Consider the following 17298-nt stretch of genomic DNA (forward strand, 5'->3'; position numbering starts at 1 on the left):
TTCTATTTTAATTACGGCAACCTTGTGTGGCAATTGCAATGCTCTAAACAAGTTTCTTATTAGACTGGCATGCTGTATGTCCTTACCACTAGAGGTCTTGAAATCTCTGCTCTTCCATATTGGACCAAAGTCCTGTGTCACTCCCCAAGCATACCTGGAATCCGTGTAGATATAGGCAGTGGTTCCTTCTGCATATTCCAATGCCTTGGTGAGTGCTATCAGTTCAGCAGCTTCTGCTGACAGTATCGATGATAGTGGTCCTGAGTCAACTACTTCATTTTCTGTAGTCACCTCGTATCCTGTAAATGGTGATCCGTTATCATAATACCTGGAACCATCTACATAAAGTACATACACAGCATTAGACATGGGAGAGTCCGTAACATTTGGAAGAGTCTGTGCTTCCATATCCATAAGAGTGAGGCAATCGTGAAAAAGAATAATTATGGTTAATATTTTCACCCAATTCATCGTCATCACTATCACAATGTCTTTCTTCTGACGTCTCTTGTTCTTCACTATTATTCCCTCCTTTTGAATCTTGAGATTCATACATTAGGGCTAACAATGTTGCTGGATTTAATACTGTGCACTGTTTGACTGTGACATGTGAAGCACTTAACAATGCTACCTCGTACTTAGTGAGTCTGGCTGCTGAAAGGTGTTTTTACCTGTTGTATCGCTTGTACTCTTTGTGGCGCAGATGTTTAGTGCCCTATGAAATGCAGTGTCCTAATAAAATTACCTTCTTCGGTGCTGCTTGGAGCTTGGATTTGGACACTCTGCAGTCCTGCTGGGCCAAAAAGGTTAGTAGAGAAACAGTTTCTTCTTTACACTGTTGTTCACTATCAGCAGCTATCAACAAGTCATCAACATAATGCAATAGTCGGGTAGTTTCAGGATATTGTGGTAACCAACCTTGTAAGACAGTTAACATTGCTTCAGAGAATTCTGAAGGGCTGGTGGCCCCTCCCTGGGGCAATCTGGTCCAGCAGTATTGTGTCCCTTCATGCGTAAAAGCCAGTATTTTCTGTGAATCGTTATTGGTATAGAAAAGAAAGCATTTGCTAGATCTATAACTGTAAACCACATTGATGTAGCAGGATATTGGTTCAGCAAGGTATGTGGGTTTGGGACAATGGGTGTGTTCACAACCAGTCGTTTTTTTATTTCTCTGAGATCGTGAATTGACCTGAATTCGGGAGCTCCTCCCTCCCCCTGTCCTCTTTTCCTGACTGTGTTAAAAGGTGATCGACATTTCTTTACTATACCTTTGCCTTGGTAGTCTTGTACTTGTTTTGTGATTGCTTTATTCTTTAACAAAGTCAAAGCATATTGTTTAAAACATATTGGTAGTGTGTTTGGTTTTAGAATAAGTTTTACAGGGGCAACTTTTAACAGTCCCACATCAGTTTTTCCCTTTGACCATACTTTCTCAGGTACATCCTTCAGCCACTGTGGTAGTGGTGCCTCATCTTGAGATGTGTTTTCACTTGGTTGTATCAAAAACACCTGTACTGCTGCTTCTACCTGATTAGATATGTTGTCTGGAAGTTGACTGGTGTATTCCATCCCTTCTGGGGTGTATTTGATACATGCTCTCATTAACTGTAATGTGTCAGCACCTAGTAGATTTACAGGACAAGTGTTTGAAGTGAGAAACTCTATAGGGACAGGAGTACAGTCTTTGTTTACTTGTATCTTCACTTTTTTACTTTTCCTAAGGTGTATAGGCTGTCCTGTCAACCCTGATGCTTTTACATAATCTGAGGTCACTAATTCTTGTGGTACTTGATCTTGTCTCAATACTGTTTGGCTTGCTCCCGTGTCAATTAGGCAGTCCAATTGTTGATCAATGGGCAGTGTAATTTGCACAGTAGTTCCAGGCAGTTTACCTTCTTCAGAGGTGTTTACAAGAACTGGACAAGGTGTTGACATCGGGGAGACATTTCTTCATTGATTGCTGCTTATGGTGCCCTGGGGACCGCTGGTTTCTCTTTGCTGCTGCTGCCACTTCTTGTATTTCCTGCAGTCCTTCTTCATGTGACCTGGTAATTTACACCAAAAACATCTGCCAGTCATGTCCTCACCTTGATTCCTTTGTCTTGCACTTACAGTTTCTGTTCCTTTTGGCTGCTGCCTTACTTGCCATGTTCCTTTTCCCTGTACCAGGTGTACAGTTACCTGAGGAGTCTTTTGGGCCTTCTTTTCCCTTCTTTCTGCTTCCTGGTCCTCCAGTCCTTCAAGTACCTGTAGCAAGGATGACATTTTCATAGACAATGCCTCAGGTCTAACTGTAAAGAGTTGGCTTCTTACCTCATTCTTTAAACCATTCAAGAACATTGTTTTCAACATTCTTTGACCATCTTGGTTTTCAGTAGAAAAACCATCATCATTTTGTCTGGTTGTTAATTTATCCAAATACATCCTTACTGAATCATTTCTCTGTGTTATGTCTGGTGCTGCTGGTGCTTTTAATTTTTGTTCATGACACCACCATTGTACTCTGGCTAGAAATTCAAGACCACTGTTATACGTATTTCTTTCTTCTACAGGGGGTGCAGGATGAGTAATAACTCCCCTGTCACCTTCTGGTGCTCTTGCTGTTAACCCCATTATTTGTGTCATCATTCCTACCCCAAATAACGGTGTGCATACTTGTTGCAAGTCTATCCAACAGGGATTCCACACTGTCTGTATTCTGGTTAAATAGGCAGAAAATGCAGCAGGACTTTTCCTAGGATCTGGTGCTTCCTGTATAATTGTATGCATATCAGATTTATACCAGGGTGAATAGGTTTCTTGTGGGTTGGGTAAGTGTCTCCTATTATTAGCACCTTCAGCAACATTAGCATCAAAATTTGGGTTAGGCACCCTTTGTATTCTGACTGGATATATATGAGTGTGAGCATGCAATACCTGCTTTTCTGGTGTTATTCTCCTTCTCACCCCTGGATTTGTTGTTACTCTTAATGGACTGATATTGTGATCCTTCAACCGGCTTACCATCATTGGTATTTTGGTAACATTTTCCTTTTTCCTGCAAGAATTATCTGTACAAGGAGGCGCATTAAATTCTACCGAATTATCACAAAATGGACATTCCTCATAGTCTTCTGGAACACATCTTTCACATTGCAAACACTGTCTCTCAGGATAAACATTTATTTCATTATTAGCAGACTGAGAATGGATTTGACTTGGGGTTTGAAACGTGATTGATGGAGTGTTACCTGCATCCACTGGGGTCACTGAATGAGTTTCTAATTGCGAAAGCCCCTTTTTGTGCTGCTAACTGTACTATGTGACCTGCCCGTTGAGGTACTAGTGGTGTATCTGGTCTATTGTCTGATTGCTGCGGTGGAGCTGTAGGGTCCACATAAGGCGGTGGCATGTCTAATAGACCTGTACCTATGTGTGCATCCTCTCTTCTTTTTTTCTCATCTCTAATGATACTGTATACCACATGTTAACCACATCTGCTTGTCCTTTTCTGCTTATCCATGATTTATTGGTGTTTTGAAACCTTTTCCACTTTTCTGGATCTAGTGTGCCCTCTAATGGAATTTCTGAATACACTGTATTGTTGGGTTGCTTTACCACATGCACTCTTATAGCAGTTATCTGTATTTTACAGAGAATTATACCTCAATACCACCGTTAATTCCTTCTATTCTGGCTGAAAAATATTTGCATACTATACAAAGAAATACAATAATAACAATTGTGCAAAATCTCTGTTGCAGCTGTAACCATTTTTGCTTTCTTATTTCATAATCACCAGAATATCCTTTTACAACTTCATTACGTAACCCAGGTGGTAATGTCTTTATACTGTACAGACAGATAGGCTTCCCTTCAAAGGGTATGTGATTAACTTGCCAATATAGTAACACTTGAGTCCAAAAGTAATCTATATTTTGCTGCAATATATATTCTTATTTAAATGCACATTTAACATACAATAATATTGCTTTGCATCCACAACACATCCAGAAACAGTTCTATCAATTACAGCTTCCAGTGTAGGAAGAGTATCAGCAGAATGCTTTCTAAGTATAACAGCACATGAACAGTCTGAGCAATAACCAAATGAATTATTAAAATACAATCGTGAGTACTTTTGACATATATTAAATTCAACCATATAGTTAGCGCTTTTTATGCTCTCAAACAGATATCTGGGTTCAGGAAATCTCTCTTACCATATACAGATGAACAGCTTTTAGACACACAACAAGAATGCTGGACAGAGAGTAAATCAGTGGAAAAAAATCACAGCTGTCCGTGATTCTAGCTGATGCTGCAAGCGTTATTTGTCATCTGTATAGGTTGTCCGAGATCCCGGCTATTCGAGCCCCCACGTAATGTTAGGGTATTTTTACCTCTCCTTTATCAAGTCCCTTCAGATATCAGTGAGATAAGATGCTGGTTAACCAGGAGATCAGTAATCAAGACACAGACATGTCAAGATAGAACTGAGCTGTGCTCATTTATTTGTGGGATACATTTATACATGAAAAAGTGTTTGATCTGGTTATAGAATAGAAACACATGATTGATATTTTCCTGAGTAAATATAAATCTTCTCAAAAGCTAGTTAGTTCTCTTCATGTCACTTTTATGGGTTCTTATCAACTTTCACTGGAGCTAGTACTCCCCATGTCCTCATCCATTATCCCCTGTCCTAGGGGTCTTTGAGATAGTTCAAGGCTGGAGCTGGTGATTACACTGAATGTATTTTTAAGGCAAATACCAAGATTTTTAACTCCTTCACATATATTTATTGCCATCATCATTGAGGACCTAGAAATGCTCTCACAATTTATATATTCTCTATCAGTACTGTGGTATCGTGTGTAATATATATATTCTCTATCCGTACTGTGGTATCATGTGTGTAATATATCTATATATTCTCTATCCGTACTGTGGTATCATGTGTGTAATATATCTATATATTCTCTATCAGTACTGCGGTATCATGTGTGTAATATATCTATATATTCTCTATCAGTACTGTCTTATCGTGTGTAATATATCTATATATTCTCTATCAGTACTGTGGTATCATGTGTGTATTATATCTATATATTCTCTAACAGTATTGTGGTATCGTGTGTAATATATCTATATATTCTCTATCAGTACTGTGGTATCATGTGTGTAATATATCTATTTATTCTCTATCAGTACTGTGGTATCATGTGTGTAATATCTACTATATAAATGGCTAGTGGCGTGTGTGGGAAAAAAAACACCAAGCTGCAGCGCCACCTGCTGGGCAGAGTTATACACTGACCTATATATTTCTTGAAGGAGAAGTGACAGTTGGGAGTGGTTGGTGGTTGCCGGGGGTGACAGTGGGGAGTTTTTAACACCTTAAGTAGCTTGATGAAGGATGTGGCGATGAAGATGAAGGATGAGATGATGGAGAAAAATGATGAGGTTGTGACATGTGGACAAAACCACGTTAAAAAAGGGCGCTTGTGTCGGGAAGTAACGCTCTACCCCTGAGGAGGTCTGGGCTAGGCCCAAATGCATGACAAGAACCTTTTTAACACCTTAAGTAGCTTGATTTGACTAGAATGCATGAGTATCATGCACGGGTTAACTTGTATATATTCTCTATCAGTACTGTGGTATCATGTGTGTAATATATCTATATATTCTCTATCAGTATTGTGGTATCATGTGTGTAAAATATCTATATATTCTCTATCAGTACTGTGGTATAAATTAATGTTTGATATACAGTATTAGTATAATATACTAATAATGTGCACTAAGTGGTAATGGTATTCCAGCATTTTCTTCTTTTATTAATATAAGGGAAACTTATAACATTATACTAATTATTATATTTGACAATCTTGTTAGTCCTTTTTTTTGTTTTTTATTGTATACTGTATATGATGTATCTAGGTGATCAGCTCCTTCATAATATAGAAGTATCCTAACTATTACTCTGTGCATCAGTTTAGTTATTTCTCTTCTTATAGAGATGTGATAAACTCAGACAGAGAGAAACACTGACACATACACTGCCAGACCCGTGTTCTTTGGTAATATACATTATTAGTAATTTTTCATTAATATCACTTTTTCCTGAGATACCTTAAACCCCAAAACCAAACCTACTCACATCCTGTAGATAGAAATATATTATATACCCTTAAATAACATGTAACTCATTTTATCCTGGGATGAAGCTGTCAGACAACGTGTCAGGACACAGCTGTCTGCTCTGAACACCTCACACTGAGCAGAATGACTGGACGATGGGCTCACTATCCCCATTTACATAATGTGCACAGATAATGCTGCTATCCTGGTGCATGGACTGAGCACAGGTGTGACAGGATGGTAGTAGGTGTTACCAGTCTATGGTCAGTGCATGGACTGAGCACAGGTGTGACAGGATGGTAGTAGGTGTTACCAGTCTTTGGTCAGTGCAAGGACTGAGCACAGGTGTGACAGGATGGTAGTAGGTGTTACCAGTCTATGGTCAGTGCATGGACTGAGCACAGGTGTGACAGGATGGTAGTAGGTGTTACCAGTCTATGGTCAGTGCATGGACTGAGCACAGGTGTGACAGGATGGTAGTAGATGTTACCAGTCTATGGTCAGTGCACGGACTGAGCACAGGTGTGACAGGATGGTAGTAGGTGTTACCAGTCTATGGTCAGTGCATGGACTGAGCACAGGTGTGACAGGATGGTAGTAGGTGTTACCAGTCTATGGTCAGTGCATGGACTGGCACAGGTGTGACAGGATGGTAGTAGGTGTTACCAGTCTATGGTCAGTGCATGGACTGACCGCAGGTGTGACATGATGGTAGTAGGTGTTACCAGTCTATGGTCAGTGCATGGACTGAGCACAGGTGTGACAGGATGGTAGTAGGTGTTACCAGTCTATGGTCAGTGCAAGGACTGAGCACAGGTGTGACAAGATGGTAGTAGGTGTTACCAATCTATGGTCAGTGCAAGGACTGACCACAGGTGTGACAGGATGGTAGTAGGTGTTACCAGTCTATGGTCAGTGCAAGGACTGACCACAGGTGTGACTGGATGGTAGTAGGTGTTACCAGTCTATGGTCAGTGCATGGACTGAGCACAGGTGTGACAGGATGGTAGTAGGTGTTACCAGTCTATGGTCAGTGCATGGACTGAGCACAGGTGTGACAGGATGGTAGTAGGTGTTACCAGTCTATGGTCAGTGCATGGACTGAGCACAGGTGTGACAGGATGGTAGTAGGTTTTACCAGTTGATGGTCAGTGCAGGGACTGCGTGATGTACAATCTGCTCATTCTGAGGTCAGAATATAATGATTATACAAATATTTACAGACATTAATAGACAATGCTTATTAATAAGCCTTGGTATCTGCTGCAGGAGGATGCACTGCACATGTGACTGGCAATAGGTCACAGCAATGTGACAATCTACACAAAAATGAAAAAAAAATATCAATGACTGAGTCATATTTGTTCATGTAGATAAATCTACTTCATGTTACTTATAGAATATAACACTACTGTTATAGTACATTCACCCAGGTAATCATAAGGCATTTTAATAATATACTTTTTTTGTGACAGGTAAATTAATGAGCGGGATTACCACTAAGAACAGAAGACGTCTCAGAAGGTACCTTGTTCTACAATTATCTGAGTCTTCAAAAATACCTCACCCATCAAGTCAGGTGACAGACTGCTGTTCCTCTACAACAGAGGGTATTTACACAAGCTGATTTTCTGACTAGGTGAAACCTAATAAATAAATAGTTGTTCATCAAACTAGTGATGAATCTTACAGCAGAGATGCCATTTCCATGTTCTGAATGTAACAAATGTTTTAAAATTAAGTCACAGCTTGTTAGACATCAGATGATCCATAGAGAAAAGAAACCATTTAAATGCTCTGAATGCAGCAGCTGTTTTACCCAGAAGTCAAATTTTCTAAAACATCAGAGGATTCACACAGGAGAGAAACCATTTAAATGCTCTGAATGCAGCAGCTGTTTTAACCAGAAGATAAATCTTGTACAACATCAGAGGATTCACACAAGAGAGAAACCATTTAAATGCTCTGAATGCAGCAGCTGTTTTAACCGGAAGGCACATCTTGTAAAACATCACAGGATTCACACAAGAGAGAAACCATTTAAATGTTCTGAGTGTAGCGGGTGTTTTAATCACAGATCAACTCTCATGAAACATCAGAGGATCCACACAGGAGAGAAACCATTTAAATGCTCTGAATGCAGCAGCTGTTTTATGCACAAGTCAAGTCTCGTAAGACATCAGAGGATTCACACAAGAGAGAGACCATTTAAATGTTCTGAGTGTAGCGAGTGTTTTAATCACAGGTCAACTCTCAGAAAACATCAGAGGATTCACACAGGAGAGAAACCATATAACTGCTCTGAATGTAACAAGTGTTTTGCTCAGAAATCAAGTCTTATTGAACATCAGAGGATCCATAGATAATTCCATCAGCTCCTCTCAGTACTGGGGTTACTTCTATGACAGCAGAGCTAACAGTACTGAATATATCTACAGGAACACAGCACGCTGCCCTGTTCCCACTACATGTGCTCCTATTGGTCTGTTACATCTCCTTATTCTAATTCTATACAACTACAAACTACACTTCTAGTTGAATACTGTAGTAAGTGAGATACATGTCGTACAAGTGCACGTACATGTCATTGTGTTTTCATTTACCTTTCTATTTATTTGTTAACAATTGATCCTTTTTGTACTACAGCCTCCTCTACTCCAAGTCCCAGAAGAACGCACATGTGTGTATTTCCTTAATTACCCTCATTCACCTTATTACTCCTGAACACTCATGTTTCATGACAATGACATCATATTAACCCCTTCAGAGCATTACTTCACCAACCTGCACTATTCCATGATAGCAAAATCCCCTTTATAACAAACTTTACTAACAAATATGTCTCATTATTACACATTTGCACTACACATTTTCTGTGAAAAATAAAACACAAGCACAAAAGTATTTTTTAAACAACAAACTTTTTACATGAAAATAAACAAATGTAACAACTTTATAAATTTCAGGTTTTTTTTAAATAATTATTCGCAGGGGCAGTGATTCTTCTGCATCCGAAAAAAGAAATAAAATGAACTCCTTACAGACTACAGTTTATCACCACAACAGTATTACATGTGAATTACATATCTCTGTGGGTGTAAATTGGTCCCACATGTTTCCAGCTGTACAGAGATCATAGATATTCTCTGAGAACACAGTACCTGCCCCATGGCTGCATTTTGGAGGCACATGCAGATATATTGTCAGGTGTTGCTTTACTTAAGGACAAACACTTATTAGACCTATTAAGTCCTACACCTATAGAATAGTAATAGTTGTCTAGGTCTATGCAAAATATAGATTTAATAAAGAAATTATTTCTGAGGCCTAGATTTTTATAGTGATATAAAATAATACATATATATAATATACCATAATACTAATGCAGTTATAAATATACTTCCCCACAGTGATTCATAAGATTAATTCATGAATTGATCAGGATTCATAGTCCAATCAGTGGCCAGCTTGCATGATACGCTAGCTTAATGTGTTCCCTAACACGTGGTTTCACAGTGCTTTATCAGGGGTGAATCTGCTACGCAGAGATCTGTGTTTCCCATAATCACTTAGAGAAGGACCTCTGTGTAATATTATAAGGGAACCATTATAGTGTATTTCTCTCACTGTGGGATAAAATGTTTCATATTAGACGTTAGACATGTTACACTTATTGCAGCAATTTATATTAAAAGTAGAGATGTTCACTGACCCCGTGTTTTACTGGTACATCGGCAATTCAGTTACAAACAGTAATGATGAGGAACTTAGCTGATCCGTAGATGGTAACTCAGAGCAACAGCAGGTGAATTACTGGTACAGCGGCAGTTCAGTTAGAAACAGTAATGATGAGGAACTTAGCTGATCCGTAGATGGTAACTCAGCAACAGCAGGTGAATTACTGGTACATCGGCTGTTCAGTTAGAAACAGTAATGATGAGGAACTTAGCTGATCTGTAGATGGTAACTCAGAGCAACAGCAGCCGAATTACTGGTACATCGGCAGTTCAGTTAGAAACAGTAATGATGAGGAACTTAGCAGATCCGTAGATGGTAACTCAGAGCAACAGCAGGTGAATTACTGGTACAGCGGCAGTTCAGTTAGAAACAGTAATGATGAGGAACTTAGCTGATCCGTAGATGGTAACTCAGCAACAGCAGGTGAATTACTGGTACATCGGCTGTTCAGTTAGAAACAGTAATGATGAGGAACTTAGCTGATCTGTAGATGGTAACTCAGAGCAACAGCAGCCGAATTACTGGTACATCGGCAGTTCAGTTAGAAACAGTAATGATGAGGAACTTAGCAGATCCGTAGATGGTAACTCAGAGCAACAGCAGGTGAATTACTGGTACAGCGGCAGTTCAGTTAGAAACAGTAATGATGAGGAACTTAGCTGATCCGTAGATGGTAACTCAGCAACAGCAGGTGAATTACTGGTACATCGGCTGTTCAGTTAGAAACAGTAATGATGAGGAACTTAGCTGATCTGTAGATGGTAACTCAGAGCAACAGCAGCCGAATTACTGGTACATCGGCAGTTCAGTTAGAAACAGTAATGATGAGGAACTTAGCAGATCCGTAGATGGTAACTCAGAGCAACGGCAGGTGAATTACTGGTACATCGGCAGTTCAGTTAGAAACAGTAATGATGAGGAACTTAGCAGATCCGTAGATGGTAACTCAGAGCAGCAGATGTGGAAAGTTCCTAATGAGGCTGGAGTTCCAATAATGAGGCAACGAAGCCAGAGCAGTAGACCTGAACATGGAACACAGGACACGGCTGCGGAGTTCAGGTACAGCGGAAGTTCCAGCAGAGGCAACGGAGAGAAACCAGCTGAACCCGGAGTGGTGATGCAAAGCAACAACAGGTAAGTCAAACCAAAGGAAGCCCAATCCTAATGAGAGTGAGTAACTCGAAGAACGGCATCAGATAGCAGGAAATTGGAGGTTTAAATAACGCTCCAAAGTGCCAGGACCAATAGGAACAGGTAGGAGGTCATAAGAGAGAGTGGTAGATGACACATGCGCAGAACAGGAGACTAGATGGAGACTGTAAAGCAAAACTGAGTTCAGGATACCGTGGTCACCGCTTATGGGAGAGAGGTAACAATGCCGGTACCCGTACATGGGGCCGGTGTGTGACGGACACAAACACGTCCTTACTCCTATCCCTAGACCTGTCCCTAACCATATTCTTAGCCCTGTTATAATACTGCCCACATTTGAATTGTCTACCTAACCATACTGTACACCATGTGAATTGACGACCTAATAATACTGTTGACACTGGAATTGTAGACTGTTACACAAGCTGATAGAAGGAAATGTCCTTGGTAATATGTTAAAATGGACATGTACAGTTTAACAAATCAATCACTTCAGTGACGAGGACTGCCATTTTTGTGGCTGAAGTGCTTGGTTTGATTGAGCCCTCACAAAACTAGCTACAAATGGGCTTAAGGTAGGTATGCTAACAATGCTGTCAATGAATTCTACAGTAGAAAGATATTGTCATCATTTTCAGCCTCATCCTCACCCTCATAAATGTGTACATCATACTCACACAATATTAATTCATCCCCACTGGAATCCACCATTACAGAAGTCTCTGTACTTTGATGTAATTGCTGGTAAAGACCTTCCTTGTGGAATTTGCAGTTCATTTTGATAAACATCATCTTTTCCACATTTTTAGGAAGTAGCCTCCTACGTCGATCGCTGACAAATGTTCCCGGCTGTGCTGAAAACTCTTTCCGAGTACACACTAGAGGGTAGGTAGCTTAGATATTACAAAGCGAATTTGTACATGGGTCTCCAAATTGTCTTTTTTTCCTCCCAGTATGTAAAGGGACTGTCTGACGTGTCTATTTCTATGCTGTCGTTAAAATAATCCTCCACCATTCTTTGTATGTTGACAGTAGGGTCAAGTGGAGTTATGGCAGAGATGCCATGATATTTGGGGAATTCTTTTAGACCAGAACAGACCAGATGTAAAAATGCAAAATGTTGTGCTGACTCATCTGCATCATCCCTGGGTCTATTGGAAAATCTAATTTTTTTCCTAGCAGAGTAAACTGAGAAACTGAAGGAGGAGACGCTGTTGTGTCAAGTACTACTTGAGCTGTCAACTTGCTCACCAGGAGCTCATTGTATCTCTTTTGATCTGGGGCAGTTGGAAATAAAGAGAAGACATAGTTCTTAAAACCAGGATCAAGCACAGTCTCCAAAATGTAGTGATAAAGTACTTGATCTACAAGTCTGACATACTTAGCGTAATTGCTTTGTTTCATCTCTTTCTTGAGTTTCTTAAGCTGCTTTTCCAAAAGTCTAATTAAGGGAACCACTTGGCTCAAGCTAACATTGTCTGAAATCACTTCACAGGTGAGGACTTCGAATGGTTTCAGCACCTTGCACAACACATAAAGTATTCTCCACTGCGCTGGACTAAAATACATTCCCCCCCCCCTTTCCCAATGTCATGGCTTGTGGAGTAAACGTGGATGGATTTTCGCTGTTTCCCCATCCTCACAAGCATATTATCACGCATCGCACCAGTTTAGATCTGTGTGGTTCATTGTGTACATTGGTTTCCCTTGGTTACCGCTATCTGATGTTAAGCCTCTCGTTCCTCTCTCATCGGACGCCATCTTGCCTAGTGGTCTGCGTATGCGCTACCCCAGGAACCTTCAAACCTTAGCTCCGCAGTGATTGGATCATCTGCCACCAGTTCCCTTTATAAGGGCCCTCTTCCATTTAATAGGTGTCAGTGCATCAGGTCTCTACCTGATAGGAAGCATTTCCCCTGACTCCTGTTCAGCTATTCCCATTGTTCCTGACATCGTGGATGGTGCAGCTCACCGCTTCTCAGGGTTACCGGTGCAGCTCATCGCTTCTCAGGGTTACCGGTGCAGCTCACCGCTTCTCAGGGTTACCTGTGCAGCTCACCGTTTCTCAGGGTTACCGGTGCAGCTCACCGCTTCTCAGGGTTACCGGTGCAGCTCACCGCTTCTCAGGGTTACCGGTGCAGCTCACCGCTTCTCAGGGTTACCGGTGCAGCTCACCGCTTCTCAGGGTTACCGGTGCAGCTCATCGCTTCTCAGGGTTACCGGTGCAGCTCTTCGCTTCTCAGGGTTACCTGTGCAGCTCATCGCTTCTCAGGGTTACCGGTGCAGCTCATCGCTTCTCAGGGTTACCGGTGCAGCTCATCGCTTCTCAGGGTTACCGGTGCAGCTCTTCGCTTCTCAGGGTTACCTGTGCAGCTCATCGCTTCTCAGGGTTACCGGTGCAGCTCATCGCTTCTCAGGGTTACCTGTGCAGCTCATCGCTTCTCAGGGTTACCGGTGCAGCTCACCGCTTCTCAGGGTTACCTGTGCAGCTCATCGTTTCTCAGGGTTACCGGTGCAGCTCACCGCTTCTCAGGGTTACCGGTGCAGCTCACCGCTTCTCAGGGTTACCGGTGCAGCTCACCGCTTCTCAGGGTTACCGGTGCAGCTCACCGCTTCTCAGGGTTACCGGTGCAGCTCACCGCTTCTCAGGGTTACCGGTGCAGCTCATCGCTTCTCAGGGTTACAGGTGCAGCTCATCGCTTCTCAGCAAACACCTGTGCAGCTCATCGCTTCTCAGGGTTACCGGTGCAGCTCATCGCTTCTCAGCAAACACCTGTGCAACTCATCGCTTCTCAGGGTTACCGGTGCAGCTCATTGCTTCTTAGCAAATTTCGGTGCAGCTCATCGCTTCTCAGCAAACACTGGTGCAGCTCATCGCTTCTCAGAGTTACCGGTGCAACTCATCGCTTCTCAGCAAACACCGGTGCAGCTCATAGCTTCTCAGGGTTACCGGTGCAGCTCATCGCTTCTCAGGGTTACCACAGCAGAGCATCGCTCATCATCAGTCCTGTTCCAGAGTTATAAACCTGTGTGGATCTCAGTGCTCCAGCTCTCTGCAGTTTATCTCTTCACTACTACTTCCCTTCTGCCTTACAGTTGCTTGGTGGTTCCGCGCGTTATCTGCTCTGCGCCCCCTAGAGGTCTGTGACCTGTGGTTGAGAGCAGCTAAGACCATATTCCCTTGCGGGAATCCCTGGTGAATACCTCTCCTTTGTTAGACTCCGCACCTCTCTGGGGGTAAGCTGTCACTCGAGCAGAGGACAAGACCATTCCAATTATCTGGCTTTCATGACACGTATAAAGGGTGGAATTCCATCTTGTTACCACCTCTTGCTTCAGTTGGAGGCAGGGCAAATTAAATTGTTCTTGTAGCTGCTGCAATCTCCTACAGACTGCTGCAGAATGCCAGAAATGTCCCGAATTGTTTCGGGACACAGACAGCATTTCCTGCATGTCCCTGTCATTTTTCAAAAAGCTCTGTACCACCAAGTAGATTGTGTTAGCAAAACAGGGAATGTGGTGGAATTCACTCATCTGTAATGCTCTCACAATATTGGTGGCGTTATCATAAATGAGATATCCTGATGAGAGTCCAAACGGGATAAGCCATGTTGCAATGACATAACTTAGGCATACCATGGACAACCCGGTGATACACAGAGTAGCCTGTTGTTAGGTACGTGCTGCTGCTGTTCCTACTGCTGGAGGCGATTCACCAACCCAGTGGGATGTTACAGTCATATAATCTTTAGTTATTCCAGTATACAGTGGATAGAATGGCATTTTGTAGCCTAATAATTACATTTTATTGTACCTTCTGCTAAAGGTGTGGAATTGCTTGTCTAGTAAAATGGTGTCGTGATGGAATTTGGTAACGGTGACACAGGACCTCAATTAACAGTCTAAATCCAGTTGCATTAATTGTGGATATTGGATATAGATCTAATACTAGCATAGTCGCCATGGGATCTCTGATCCGCTTTGCAACTGGGTGACAGCTTTCATACTTGCTTCTTCTTGCAAAGGATTGTTTATCAGTCAATTGTTGTAAACTACTAGTAGTCTTCTTCCTGGTCTGCATCTGGGATGAAGATCCATCCCCAGCATCAGCAGCAGGCCTGACGGTCAAGAATTCTTCAGAGGAATCCAGGATAGGAGAGGAGTCATCTAGACTTAGCAACGTGGATGCAGGACTAACTCTAATCGCTACAGAGGATATTGATGAGGATTGCAGGTGCCGGAATCTAGCTGAGAGAAGGGAGTTAGTTGATGCTGGACTGCTTGAAAATTTTCTAGCACCTCTTTTTCAGAATGACAAGGTCTTGCATCTTCATAACAGACCTTAGAAGAAGATGCCTCACTGACAGTTGCAGAACTAGCACAAATACAGAAAGGCGAAGGCTTGATTCGTTGCCACTGCGTGTGTAGAATGGTATGTTGGCAATATTATGTTTTTCTACAGTTCACTTTCCCTTTATTAGCAGCGTTTTTTATCTTTACCAATGTATAAGCTTGTTTTTTGGATTTCAGTTTCCCTGAATTAACCCCACTATGCATTTGAGCATAGGCTTTAGTATATGACGCAGATGAACTAGTATCATCATAACCGGTGCCAGCAGCTGCTTGGTGCTCCTGCTTTTCTGTGGACTGATCAGGATCCATATTGATGACAATCAGCAATGTCACTGGAGAGTGACAAGAACACTGCTACCCGTTTCTGTGTGAGCAATGGCACCGGATCTCCGGTGGAGGGAGGTACTTATGGAATCCAAAACCTGTGAAATCTGAGGACGATGATGTTTTGCCTCGATTTCAGTTCTGAGGATGTGGGAAAGTACTGAGCCAGCTTGGCTCTGTACTCGGATTTGGGATGTGCAGGTGGGCTTGATTTTTGGAAAACCGAGCCTGAGCATCCCTGTAAATAACTGTGTAAGGTTTGTGCCTGAATGACATTATCTGCATGGGCTATATCATGTGTTTACAGTCTATGAAACTGACTAATAGGAATGTTACCTCTCAACTTGTGATGACAGCTGTAATAATCTACATAGCTATCTACTTGTATAAAACATGCTGATATGAAAGAACTGGGAAGCATAGGGACTGAGAAAACCTTGGGTTGGGTTCTGCAGTGTGAAAAGATGATTGAATTTCAGGCAATGGAACATTGGATGGATCTGGTACAGTGATAGTAGAATCCATTGTCACTGATTAGATTTCAGCAAACATTGTATCCTGCCGACAGTTACTATTGACATACCTTTATAAATCTCAATATACAATGGTTTATACTCCATTTTATATACTCCACTATTACACCTGTTCTGTCTCTATGAAGGGCCTCTAATTCTTTACACTTCACTTCTCTTTTCAGTTTAATAAAATCTGTGTTTAAATAGAATATTTATGGTTGTTGGATGTTCTTGTGACCTATAATTAGAGATCTGAGGGCTCCATGTTAGGTTTTTATTCATGCCTGAGACCTACCTCCCAACTGTCCTGATTTTTGCAGGACAATCCCAAATTGTGGACCTCATGGTTGGACATACATAAAAGTGGGTGGAGTCTATCCCAAAGTGGGCGATTCTGAGCGGGTCAAGCAGAGTTTGGGTGGATCGGGAGCGGGGTATATTCTGTCCAGATTACACAAGTCTAAATATTGTGCAGTATGTTGAGAGCTCAGAGTTTTGTTAGTTGAATGATATTAATTCTTAATTCTGTCTTATTGCCTGTCATGAGAGTAAACATAAATGCATTATATATGTCACATAAATAATTTGCTTTATTCCACATTTGGTTGCAAAAAAGGAGGAATGTGTCCTTAAGTGTCCCCAGTTCTACCACAACCCCCCACATGGCAGAATGTGCTGCCCATCATCTATTCATAGACTAGAAATACAGCGCAATGCAAGTTACTAACACAGTGCAGGATATTTACTGCTGAATGGGAGAAGGGAAAAGAGAAACATGAAGATTATATTTCTGGACCTTCGCACCTCTGCATAGTGGTCTGTTCTCCTGTGATCTCCAATGCAAAAAAACTTTCAGCGCTGGGTATGAAAATGGCACAAGGCAATCAGTGGGAGGGTTCTGCACTCCCCAAACACAAGAGCTAAAAAATAACAAATATTACAACTGCGCACTCTGTACCACTAATTTCAAAGATACTTGTGGATATTTGATTATATATATTTATTAAACATTTATTCAAAATCATATAGAATATATAGATAATCTCATGAACTCAGCATATATAAAAATCACCATAATATGCAAAAATAC

General features: G+C 41.5%; 2 protein-coding genes across 2 annotated transcripts in view; one reads left to right on the forward strand and one right to left on the reverse strand.

Annotated features, from left to right (window-relative positions):
* LOC142151019 (uncharacterized) overlaps positions 1 to 9046 on the forward strand; it is a 570528-nt gene extending 561482 nt beyond the window's left edge. The window contains exon 9 of the mRNA XM_075206277.1: positions 7819 to 9046. Within this exon, the coding sequence (XP_075062378.1) occupies positions 7819 to 8492 (674 nt within the window). The 3' untranslated portion in view covers positions 8493 to 9046. The remainder of the gene's footprint in view (positions 1 to 7818) is intronic.
* Positions 1 to 17298, reverse strand: part of LOC142150997 (gastrula zinc finger protein XlCGF66.1-like) — a 378789-nt gene that overhangs the window by 332072 nt on the left and 29419 nt on the right. The gene's annotated exons all lie outside the window — the stretch shown is intronic.

This window comes from Mixophyes fleayi, chromosome 4 (genome assembly GCF_038048845.1).
Source record: "Mixophyes fleayi isolate aMixFle1 chromosome 4, aMixFle1.hap1, whole genome shotgun sequence".
Lineage (NCBI taxonomy): Eukaryota > Metazoa > Chordata > Amphibia > Anura > Limnodynastidae > Mixophyes > Mixophyes fleayi.